This window comes from Myxocyprinus asiaticus, chromosome 27 (assembly GCF_019703515.2).
Source record: "Myxocyprinus asiaticus isolate MX2 ecotype Aquarium Trade chromosome 27, UBuf_Myxa_2, whole genome shotgun sequence".
Lineage (NCBI taxonomy): Eukaryota > Metazoa > Chordata > Actinopteri > Cypriniformes > Catostomidae > Myxocyprinus > Myxocyprinus asiaticus.
Window position 1 is genome coordinate 13,122,000 of NC_059370.1, and position 12,738 is coordinate 13,134,737.

At 36.8% G+C, this 12,738-nt stretch overlaps 1 protein-coding gene and 1 long non-coding RNA gene across 3 annotated transcripts; one reads left to right on the top strand and one right to left on the bottom strand.

The window, feature by feature from the left end:
• Positions 1–172: 172 nt before the first annotated feature.
• mmp17b (matrix metallopeptidase 17b) lies at positions 173–12,195 on the bottom strand. 2 transcript variants are annotated; one of them, XM_051657734.1, is made up of 13 exons: positions 12,066–12,195; positions 11,052–11,081; positions 10,129–10,462; positions 9,070–9,202; positions 7,776–7,929; positions 7,464–7,572; positions 6,424–6,601; positions 5,847–6,023; positions 5,469–5,595; positions 5,108–5,178; positions 3,745–3,894; positions 3,378–3,635; positions 173–1,343 (listed from the first exon to the last, which is right to left on the bottom strand). In XM_051657734.1, exons 3-13 carry the CDS (start codon positions 10,291–10,293, stop codon positions 1,003–1,005), a joined length of 1,863 nt encoding a protein of 620 aa, XP_051513694.1. In that variant the 5' UTR covers positions 10,294–10,462; positions 11,052–11,081; positions 12,066–12,195; the 3' UTR covers positions 173–1,002. The 2 variants fall into 2 exon arrangements, with proteins under 2 accessions (XP_051513694.1, XP_051513695.1); XM_051657735.1 differs by lacking the exon at positions 11,052–11,081 and having other exon boundaries at positions 12,066–12,187.
• Positions 1,212–6,584, top strand: LOC127417664 (uncharacterized). Its single transcript, XR_007893304.1, has 3 exons — positions 1,212–1,336; positions 4,792–4,965; positions 6,461–6,584. It is a non-coding gene; the product is annotated as an uncharacterized LOC127417664 (long non-coding RNA).
• Positions 12,196–12,738: the final 543 nt, after the last annotated feature.

Genomic DNA, 12,738 nt, shown 5'->3' on the forward strand with positions numbered 1-12,738 from the left:
AATTTATCACAATTCCCAGTTTTCCTCCTTACCGTACAGCCCTAGTGGTCAGTTCTTAATTTGTTTATTCTTTAGAAATTATTTAATAAAAATAGGCTTATATTTAATGTGGTGGGGCAGAGAAATAAGAAACGAGACATGTTATTTGAGGTAATAATGTTATTTTGCCTTTATGACCAGACTGACTTTCTCTTATTTTCTTAATACCAACATTTATAAAATTATGCTTGCAATATGTCCCTACCAGCATTTAAACCAAACCTATGCCCTTTTGCAGTAGTAACAATGAGTGGAATTATTTGATTTAAACATGATTTACTGTGATTACTTTGAGAGAAAACAGCATATGATAACACAATGGAGTTAATGTGCTAATAAAAGTATGGTGGTTGTTAGAATCATATTGCCAATTAATTCTTATAATACTAACATATTTAGTTACCTATTACTTTGGTTAGAGATTAAAAGTCAAGGAAACATGTCAATGTTCAGAATAGCTTACTGCCATAATACTCCTATTTCTACAGTGTTTGAATACTGTTTATGGAATTCCTGATGGAATGACCATCTACATTTGCCAAAATATGCATTTTAAAACAGAGCACACAGCGCACAACACTGTATCCCACAATGCAAAGCTCTTGACTTGACACTCCATTTCCAGAATGACGAATGAAGACATAACTACACACAATTTTATAATAATGGCAAAATAACAGTTTTTTTTTTCAAAGATTGTAACTGGATGCCACTTGTTGAATTAAACATGCTAGATGAGGTCATGTGACAAATGTAAGGAGGTCATGTGACATATGGCATATTACTGTTTGAAAGTTTTAGCATGATGCAGTCTGTTAAATACTCCATTTAAAAATAGCATTCAGTATTCAATATATAGTTGTTCAGTTGTAAGGAAGCATTCCATTCCGAACATAGCTCATAGTTGTGTTTGTGAGTGAAAGCATGAACTTAAAAGCAGTGAAAATTAAAGTAGGCTAAAAGTTAATAAGTCATAGTCATGAGAAATAAAACAGGCAGTAGTAAATGAGGTCCATTATGAGCCACTGCCCTGTTTTGGCATGGACATTCCCAGTGGTGGGGTTTGTCTCTTTCTGTGATTTTGTCTTTGTGTCTAATCTGGTCAACCGTTCTTTGCCCTGTCTGCTCACGAAGCTCCTGTCGACCGAAGTCAGAGATCAAAGAGATGTCGCCAGGGCTGTATGAGGAAGGCTGAGGGCAGTCCAGCCAATCAGTGGCCAGAGGTCGGGGGTATCCCTCTTCAGGGGCGGAGCCTGGGTGATTAAATTTCCAGTAGGAATTGCCTTTGAAAACGAAGGTGAAACCTGATTGATACAAAGGATAACAAAAGTCAGTAGAGTTCTGAAACGTAATCCTGGGCATTTTTCCCACTCTAAAGCTTTCACACTGTACATTTGCAGGGTTTAGTAAGTTACTCAACAAAAGTAATCCACTACAAATTACTAATTATTTTTCTAGAATTGTAATCAGACTACTTTACTGATTACTGTAATTCATCAGAATAGTAATCTAATTACTAAATTATCTGTTTTAAAAATGTTTTCCACTTAATAAACTCAAAAATAATGTCTATACTTCCTCCTTGTTCATTGTCGCATGCAAGTCAGCAACACGCATTTCTCTCTTACAATGGACTGTTAGGGGATGCACAACCTTCAGTTGCCACAGAAACCCAAACAGACATGTATTCTACGTAAATAATATTAGTAGTATAATAATATTTAGGAAAATGTGTAACCCAAGTAAAGTACGAAAGTCAGTAACTGTATGTTGATTACAAGAATTTAAAATGTAATGCATCAGTGGCGTAACTTTGATCGTACGGGCCCCAGTGCAAAGCCCCTGTCAGGCTCCTTTTCATCTTCGGGGTGGGGATCCTTCTCAGCCATTTTCTCCTGCTGGCAGGCGGGGAGGGGGTGTTGCTGAGGATTCCCTCTTGGTGTTTTTCATCGCCTGTAGGGCCCGCTGTCATTTTTTTCATTCCCATTCGGTTTGCCGTTGTGGGCCCCATCTCATCCGGGGCTTTAGGGCAGCTGCCCACCCTGCCTTCCCAGTAGTTACACCAATGTAATGCAATATATTACTTTTTGACTTAAAGGGATAGTTCACCCAAAAATGAAAATTCTCTCATCATTTACTTACCCTCATGCAATCCCAGATGTGTATGACTTTCGTTCTTCAGTAGAACACAAATGAAGGTTTTTAGAAAATATCTCAGCTCTGTAGGTCCATACATTTTAAGTGAATGGTGATCAGACCTTTGTATCTCCAAAAATCACATAAAGGAAACATAAAAGTAATTCATACATCTCCAGTGTTTAAATCCATGTAATCAGAAGCAATATAATAGGTGTGGGTGAGAAACAGAAAACATTTTAAGTCATTTTTCACTCTAAATCTCCACTGTAACTTTCACTTTCAAATGTGAAATTGAAACTAAACAGGCATCACATGTGACTTTCAGATGTAAAAGTTAAAGTGGAGATTTATAGTACAAAAATAACTTAAATTTTAATCTGTTTCTCACCCACACCTATCACATCACTTCTGAATATATGGATTTAAACATTGGAGTTGTATGGATTACTTTATGTTTCCTTTATGTAAATTTTGGAGGTACAAAGGACGGATCACCATTCACTTGCATTGTATGGACCTACAGAGCTGAGATATTCTTCTAAAAATCTTTGTTTGTGTTCTGCTGAAGAAAGAAAGTCATACACATTTGGGATGGCATGAGGGTAAGTAAATGATGACAGAATTTTCATTTTTGGGTGAACTATCCCTTTAAAAAGTAATTAGATTACTGTAAATAATTACTTTGTAATCAGATTATGCCCAACACTGTACTTTTGTAAACCCTGAGTAAATGCTCTGGTTGTCTTAAACCTTCTGAAATAAATTGCGAAAATAATGTTGTCTCTTTACTGTTAACAGGTTAGCACTTACTGTTCGACATTTTTAACCATTTCCCAACACGTGCACATGAACGTTTCTGTGACTGTACACAGCTTATGAATATTTAATGAGGTGAGCATTTTTTAGTTTATGATTGGTTGTCTGTTGCTAATTAACTCGTGGTAACATTCTCGGACCACACGGTTTCCCACTGGATGCCTTTGGCACAGCAATTCGTTAGAAACAAAAAAAAATATTTTCTTATTTCTTTTTAAATGAAAAACCAACAATGAACGCATGATTTAGGTTTTCTTTTAACATTTCAAAACCAAAAAACGAATGAAAGCAACTCACATATACCTGAAATCTGTTAAAAATGGAGCTATCCTGGGGTTTAAAAGATGTTAACCCAGAGTTAAATGCAGAATGAAAAAGCCCACCCTTAAAATCTCCACCATCGTCATTCTCCATGATGATTCCATTCACTCCTCCTTCAATGAGCTCTCTCCAGACCTCACTTTCCTCTGGCATTTCTCCTCTCTCTCGGTCCTCCCTCAGAGACCCCCACACCACACCCTGTGTCGGGTCCCAGTGCAGTCCTTGCCAACAGCCTTCTGAGTCCTCTGGAGCTAGAGCTGACAGAGGCTGAGGGAAGCCCTCCTGAAGTGACAAATCCTTGAACAGCCAAACCTGGGAACCTGCACACATGTACAATGCAAAGAAAGTCACTGGTGGAACTGATGCACACATGCATAAAAGCAGAGTAAAAATGGACGTTGAAAGGGTTTGTGATGCTTTGAGACTGACCACTGATAAAGATGATGGCATGATCTGAGTGTCTCTCCAGAACAGCTCGCAGTGGAGGCACGGAAGAGGGAAGAGCCGACCAAAGTCTCTGCACACTAACAGCTCTGACTGAAACGAGACCACCTCTGCTCACTCGCCACATATGCTGCCCTGCAAAATGAGTGAGAGATAGGGAGAAATTATAATGAAATTATACTACTGATGGTATAAGATGAAAATCCTTGGCTAGAAGTGTACCTTATAAACGTGTTCCAAGCCATGAACCAAACCAACCAGGGCTGCGTTTCCCAAAAGCATCATAAGCTTAAACTGATCATAGATTCTGACTTGAATCACAATGTTACAAAGTTTGATTTAAACCAAAAAATATTTGAAAAGTGGAAAAAAAAGACTGTGTGCTTCTAAAGTTTTTAATGGAGTGAACTACAATTGTATGTACGCCATTTTTGTGAATGACGTAACTGAATAATAAAAAATAAAAAAAGATGGAAAAATATAAAACTATTGATTTGAAGTTATTTATCATAAGTCTAGAAAAAATACATTTTAGGTTTATTTGCAAAGTTTTCAGATATATACAAATATATAATTAGTTTTACTTTGAGGGTGAAGGGATACCAACTCGGTTGAGTCATTTGCAGCATGTCAAGTGGACAGTCGCTGAAGAGCTCTTTTGCCGCGGTGTGTTTGTTTGATTTTTTCTTCAGACAATTCACGGCAGGGATGTTTCTGAGCATATGGGGGCCCTGAGCGACATCCTACCTGGAGCCCCCCCTTGTAGGAGCCCTTCATGATGACGATAAACCCTTTGAGCGTGCGTGTGCCTGTCACAACTAGCTACAACTCTCTGCTTGAAGTTACATTCTCCCTTCCCTCTCAGGCCACAAGGTGGCCCACTATAACTGTCTGTACTATAACTATAACTGTTGAGCCATAACAGCTGCATGAGCAGCTTTTAGTATATATATACATATATATATATATATATATATATATATATATATATATATATATATATATATATATATATTTTTTTTTTTTTTGCAGGAACCCCTTAGGAGGACCTAACCAGCTGCTTATACCGCTTATAGCTAGAAATAGCCCTGATTCATGGGTACTATTAGTTCTTCGCCAGGAATTGTTTAAAAAGAAGTTGAAATGATGCAAACTGATGGCTTCAGCAAAAGCGTCTACCATCGATAAAGAACCTCGAAGCTCACGGTAGGTCTGTCTGTAAAGGTTTATAAGTTATCATTAATAATCAATTCCCCTATGGAAAAAAATTTATGGGATTTTTACTTGCAGAACCATACAGTAGTGTTTAATTAATTAACCTAAATATTTTAATACTTCAAATATCTACCTTTGAAGAAGAAGATCTCTCCTCGAATCTTGGCAACTGCATCAAAACTGGTGTTACAACGATCTACAGAACTTGATTGAGACAAAGATGAAAGAGAGAGGCAGTTCAAAATGTTTTCTCTTAAAAACATTATTTTGAACTAACTTGAAATAGTTTTAACACAAACATTCAGAAGAAAAAATAACAAACAAAATTATCCAAGATATTCAGATATGCACAATCAAGTTATTACTCTTTGATATTAATGTTTTTGAAGTAACATGCACTGAAGAATCATACACAATAAGACCAGGAGTGTGTATTAAGTAAGCAAATAAGGGTCAATTTTGATTTCGTGTTTACTTCATGATAGTCCCCCTACCTGTCAAAATGGCTGTGTGTGTGTCTGTACATGTGTGTGAGTCTGTGTATGCCTCCATGTCGTTGTCGGAGTTCAGGTTCCGTTACAAGAAGAGGTCTGTCAGTTGGAATATGGTTACCCCTCTTACCTGAATTCATAAACAGACATATGCACATACAGAATAGATTCGAGTCTCATTTATATACAGTAAATGAGTAATGCTGAGAATGAACGTTACAAAATATCAGACTGTTTGAAATGTTTGTGAACATGTTAAAACAGCCTAATGGTTAAGCCTGTGTAATTTCTGCTCAAATGTAATCAGCATGAACTCCTTGAGTTATGTTTGCCATGAATTGGCAATCAAAGATTCTAATGAAGGTAAGTAATGACAGTTACCGTAAAGGGCTGTGACGTGCTGAAGGTCGTGATGGCCTAGGCTGAAGTGTAGTGGGTCTCCCAGGGGCCCCTGGTAGTATGGCCGCATTACAGATTGGCGCACTGATGAATGGGTCAATCCGAGGGCGTGGCCAAGCTCATGTACTAGAACTGTGAACAGATCTGTACCCTCCGTTGCTGTGTGCAAATGTACACATGTTGAATTAACCAAATTACTTGACTTGACTATCTACAGCATGGCTCTCTGTCATACTTCACTCTGATTGTTCAGTCGCAGTATTCTGCTGTCAAATATTTTTGGACAATGGCTGCTAAACTGTATAATTGTCTTAGGTAATCGATTTCCTACATTGCTGTATAGATTCATGTCTCTCGTAATAATACAATTATTTCAATGCAATTCAATACATTTATTCATCTATTTGGTTAGTAGCCATGTCATAAGTGGGATAATGTAAAGTCAGCCCATAATTAATTAAAAATAATCAAGACCTGATTGATCTTGGATTATTATATGAAATGACCTGCCAAGTCTGACTGTATATTTTCCCTACCTATGAGTAATTTGAAGAATTACCTGGTTGTCTGAAGGCCCATTCCTCCTCTGCATCCAGGTGCACTCCACCTGCCCTGTCTGGATCTGATGGAAAGAAGGCATGGCCAACAGATCCACCTGCCCCATCAAAGGGATATCCATCTCCATGGGATCCAAGCAAGAAATCTATTTGGAGATCTGCCCCCTCTGGTCCTCTCACCTGTTGGGGATCCAGCATCATTTGACACCTTACTAAAGCTTTGACAGTGTAGTCAGACACTGAATGGACAAATTTGCAGAGATTCACTGACTATATTATAATAATTTGGTAACACCTTACAATAAGGTTTTATACAGTATGGGAACAATAGTTAATTCAATAGATATCATTCATAATTAACAACACTTTTACAACATTTATTAAACTTGGTTAATGTTCATTTCAACATGTAATAATAATAATACATTTTAACTTTAAAAGTTGTACACTTTAATGTTTCTTCATACAAAATGAAATAAGATGATCTAAAAATGAACAATACACTGTAAAAAGTGATAACCTGCAATTGTTACATTAAGGAGCTATTTCTCCCTGACATAAAACTTAAAAATGAATGTTGTTGGTGTAACCTAATGTATTCAGGGTCAGACATGTTACGTTATATTTTGGACTTGAATCAAACCAGTTAATTAAGATTTTACCACATGAAGCACATTTTTAGGTTAACATTTTTTTCAGTGTTGTATATTTATAAATTAAACCAAGAAAAATAAATGCTGTAAAAAATTTCCTAGTTCATGATATCTAATGGGTTGACTTATTGTACAGTATAACCTTAAAGTAAGGTGATAGCAACATTATTATTCACTGAAAAAATATGTTAACCTAAAAATGTGCTTTGTGTGGTAACATCTAAATTAATCAGTTTGATTCAAGTCAAAATAGTATTTAACTACATTATGTTACACCATCAAATCTAATTTGATCAGGTTTAAATAGCTCCTTAAGGTAACAGTTGCAGGTTTTTACAGGGTAGTAACATAAACACAAAGTGAAGGTAATTAAAAAAATTAGCAACAACCTCATGGAACTCAAGCAATGTTGGATCGGCCCACACTCTTAGTGCATAGTACACAAGGGAGCGAATCGTTTCACGGGATAGTTTAGAGGATGCTGGGTAAGAGCGCAGTCTAAAGAAAACAAAGAATAACACAGTTAAGACTAAGAACTGGAACGATGTTTAATGATCACAAGTTTTAATTCTTAATGACTAACATAGAAATATGCCTTCTTATACTGTATGTGCCTCAAAGGATTCTGATCTCTGAATTTGACCTATTCCATTCAGGTTTCCCACATAGTGGTGGTGAAGGGCTTATAATATCAGTCTGACCTCCAGTTGATATTTCGCCTTGCCCAGGCAGACACCGCCCTTTTCGTCCTCTGACTTTGCATTTCACTGTGTAGTGCTGATGACTGAATGGTTTGGTCTTCGTCATCTGGTAGTGAACAGCGGGGTGTCTGCATCAGTTGAAGAGTCTCTTCATCTATGAGAGGAAAAGGAGGGGAAAGAGGAAGGGACAATAAAAGAGTTAAAGTAATAGTTCACCAAAAATTACAAATCTCTCATCATTTACTCATCCTCATGTCATCCCAGATGTGTATGACTTTCTTTCTTCTGCAGAACACAAACAAAAATTTTTAGAAGAATATTTCAGCTCTGTAGGTCCATACAATGCAAGTGAATGGTGACCAAAACTTTAATGCCTCAAAAAAGCACATAAAGGCAGCATAAATTAACCCATAAGACTCCAGTGGTTTAATCCACATTTTCTGAAGTGATCCAGTTGGTTTTGAGTGAGAACAGACCAAAATATAACTCCTTTTTCACTATAAATATTGCCATTGCATTCTCTAGGTACGTTCATGATTTCAAGTTCGATTACACTTATATTTTGATCTGTTCTCACCCAAAACCGATTGAATCCTTCAGAAGACATGGCTTAAACCACTGGAGTCAAATTGATTTCTTTTATGCTGTCTGTTTGTGCTTTTTGGAGCTTGAACATTTTGGACACCATTCACTTGCATTGTAAGGACCAACAGAGCTGAAATATTCTTCTAAAAATGTTTGTCTGTGTTCTGCAAAAGAAAGAAAGTCACACATCTGGGATGACATGATTTGAATGTTATTTTACAATTATTTGAATGTTTTCAAACAGGTATCCAGAACACTTCCCCCACCTGCCACTGCTTGGACAAATAGTCCTGCCCCAAACTCACACCATTGGTTGATACATTTTTGGTGTATTGGGCTAGTCAGAATGCTCAAACAAATAGAGCAATATCTTATTAGCGTAACAGAAACATAGTGTTTGAACTTTTTGTGGAAATCAACCTATTAATGGCTTACTTAGAGTTGTCTCAGCATATTAAGCAGGGTATGAGGAAGTATTTTAATGTTGAAAAAGTAACACTCTTCACCTTCCAGAAATTAGACTGACATTCCAGGTCATCGCTTCAATTCACAGGCCAAGGACTACAATTTTATTGGTGGGCCCCCACTCCCATGAGCCCCATGAGTAAGCTAAAACACAGAGGATCTTAGTGGGACCCCCTCATCACAGGGCCCTGACAATGCCCCTGCTAAGATTTATAGTGAGAAGGAAAAAAAGAGTGAAACATACTTAAGACTCCAGTGTCGTCCAAGCCAGCAAACTTCTGCATTTTCTTAACTGCTTGAGTGACAGCTGTCCAGGCCTGTAACTGACCTGTAGAGGGATCTGGGGGTGGGAGGTATCCATACTTTGTGAGCCAGTCCTGCAGGAATAACATGAAACCATTAAGAAGAAATTAAAACCTTCATATACTGTATATAATTTTTGAATTATTCATTGTAAAATGTTATGCAATGCAGGGTCATAAACGAATATAAAATGAAAGCAGCGGGACATTATTGCAGCATGAATATTCATTACTTTTATAAATACATCAAAGGCCAAGACAACCACAAATTGTAAACAGTTTTCTTTTCAGAATATTCTATTTATTTTTCTTAAAGTCAACATGAAATGTCATTCGCAACCCAGTTTAATTCTGTAATCAGTGTGAAACAGCATATTCAACTACAGATTCGTAACACCTCCGGGCAGCCTGCGGGAAGCTATTTTCAATGAATGCAAGTAAAGATGGATTCTATCAACTTGAATGGGGAAAAACCAACATCCCCAAAATGGTGCGTCAAGAATATCAACATAACATCTTTCAAATCAGTAATAAAATCTGACAAATCTGACATTTCATAAATTGTTCTTCTTTAGCTTAGATTGCGCTAAACAAATACAATTTCAGCCTATGCGCATGCGTTCTTGATAAAAAAATGACATGTGACATCTCTATCCTGTCTCAGTCTATACAGTCTCTGCCATTACATACCAGAATGGAGCTAGGGGGTTGGAGGGAAGGGAAGGTGAATACTAAAGTAAGTTCGTGAAGTCAGCTGTAAAAGAAAATGGTTTCAGGTTTTGATAAAAGATTGCAATGACAAACGTTTGTTTTATTTAGAAGAACATGCACAGATGAACCATGCACAATAAGACCAGGAACATGTATTACAATGAGAAAGTAAATAGGGTCCATTTAGATTTCATGTTGACTTTAAATGGAATCTTGCAACACTGGAATTCTTTTCCAGCTCAAAATTCATGTTGAATAGTAAAACTTCACATTGAAACACATATTCTCACCACAAGTTTAATGCTCTCATCTTCTGTGGGTGTCACAGTGGGTAAGGCAGTAGACATCACAGTACTGGCCAAACTGGCTGGCAGTGCATCTTTACCAGCTGTTCCGTAAACTTCCACTGTATGTCCACATATGTAGAAGACAACTACTGTCCAAAAAATCACCATCTTATGGACAGTGCATGTATCATCTGCTTACTTAAACTATATCTCTTCATAGAGATTAAGAAATGTCAATCCCCCTCATTCCAGAAGTGATTTTAATGACGTCATCTTTGCTGAATCTGAGATAGTGGCCTCCCTTGATTGTTGAGGAATTGGAGGGTTCATACCAGCACTGTAAATTCACAATTTAGAGCTCCTTTAGTGATAATCATACATCATCCACACAAGATTGTGTTGTATAGTAGATATATTGTAGACATGCAAGTTCATCCCTGTATTTGTTTGCAAAAACACTGCTGGTCACCATATTTTCTAGAATTTATTCTCACCACTTAAGTGATGTTTTGAGCATAAGTTTTAGTACTTTCAGACCATTTTCTTGCTTACTATATTTATTACATTGATGATTGGTGTGGTTGTGAAGATGCATGATTGAATTGCAGATGGCTTGCGTCAAAGAGAGAAGGATGAAAAGGCTGCTGAGGTTTTATGTGTTTCATTGTGAGGGGAATGGAAAAGAGGATGAGAACAGGGCATCCAAGTAGAATGTGAGGCTTTAATTAAATTAGCGGAGGGGTTGGTGGCGCGTGCAAAGAAAGAGTTATGGAATAATGGAATTAAAGTAAAATGCTACTAATCTCAAGGGACAAGGACAGAGGACAGTGTAAGAAAGGAGCTAGTGTGATGAGAATGAATGGGAAAAATGGGAAGAGACACATGTGAATAGGCTTGAAAGTATGCAAGTGTCAGAGAAATCATACCTTCACCAAGTTATAGTTATAGTGGAGAACCTGCATAAATGTAATGCTCAATAAATTTTGGTAATAATGTACACAATGAACACAGTGTTGCCATTTTAGGTCTGTGCATGTGCAATTTAATCTCCTCCCAAAATAACAGGACAGTTTTAGTAACAATCGACAAACATAAAAAAATAAAAAACTTGTTTTGAGTGATTTAAAGGAATGTTCCATGTTCAATACAACTTTAATTCAAGCAACAGAATGTATGGCATAATGTTGATTACCGGAAAATATATTACGAATTGTCCCTTATTTAAAAAAAGCCAAATCTGCAGATACAGTAAGGCACTTACTTTACAATGGAAGTGAATGGGGCCAGTCCATAAACATTAAAAGTACACAATGTTTCAAAAGTATAGCCACTAGATGTAAACATTTTACATGTTACCATGATTGTGGTGTAATAAAATCTATAACTAACATTATCTGTGTAAAGTTATTTGCAATATTACAGCTTCGTTGCCATGATGATGCAACGCTGCTAAACGTAGTAGCCTAAGCCATTTTGTCACTAAAATAGTGTAGAAAATATTTTATTACACTAAAATCTTGTTATCACATGTAATGTTTAGCCTTGTGGCTATACTTTTGAAACAGTGTGTATTGTAATGTTTATGCACTGGCCCCATTCACTTCCATTGTAAATGCTTTACTATAACTGTGACCCGTGCTCATTTTTAAAAATCTGAGGGACGGGTCGAAATAATTTTCTGTTGTAATCAACATTATGCCACAATTGCTGTCTATTAAGCTTAACCAGGACATTTCTCTGGGTAAAAATGTTTTCCTTAAGTCATTTTTATTTAATCAACCTGTCATATTTTTCTTTAAAATAGATCAAATCATACATCATTTTAACTACATGTCTCACTTTCAAAAACACTGATTAAAGTTCAAATAATTTTCCAAGCAGGAGTATTGTAAAATAAAGGAATGATCTGATTAAAAACAGTGATAATAAGACTTGTTTACCTTCTTCACGTTCAAGCAACTTCTTTCTCTTTCCTCTTTTGCACTCTTTGCTCGCTCTGTCGTGCTGCTTGCCCTCCTTCTCTATCCCTGAACAGATGTGTTCCTCTCATCTCTTCAACCCCTCACCCCCTTTCTCTCATTCTGCCTCTGCGCTTGCACAATGGGCTCCTAATACCCCCCCCAATAACACACCCACCCGCCCCTGCTAAGTGCATCACTCTCACTCTATGTGTTAGGAAAATTCTCTTTATATCCAGGGTGCAGATTTAGCGATCATGTTAACTTGTACATGGAAAATTTACCATACTACACATTCAAACAGTTCAAAACGTGTCAAAGTCTTTAACACATAATGGATACAAAATTTAAGTGATTTTAAACACACAATATTTGCATATACAGATATGTATCTTTTAATGTGAAACCTAAATCTACCCGCCGGATTAGTGCTTCACTTTATATCTTTCATGGGCTTGTGTGTTGTTGCAACGGATGGATACATTTGGATTAAATCCTCTTAACGAAGGGATTAAAAAAATTAAAACTGAAGATCTGAACAGATCTAGCTAAATGCATTGTTACTGTTTGAGTTCTTATGCCATATCACTTTGAGATGCATTCTACCCTACTAACCTCCTCATTAAAAAAATTAAACATTGAGTTATCACATAAA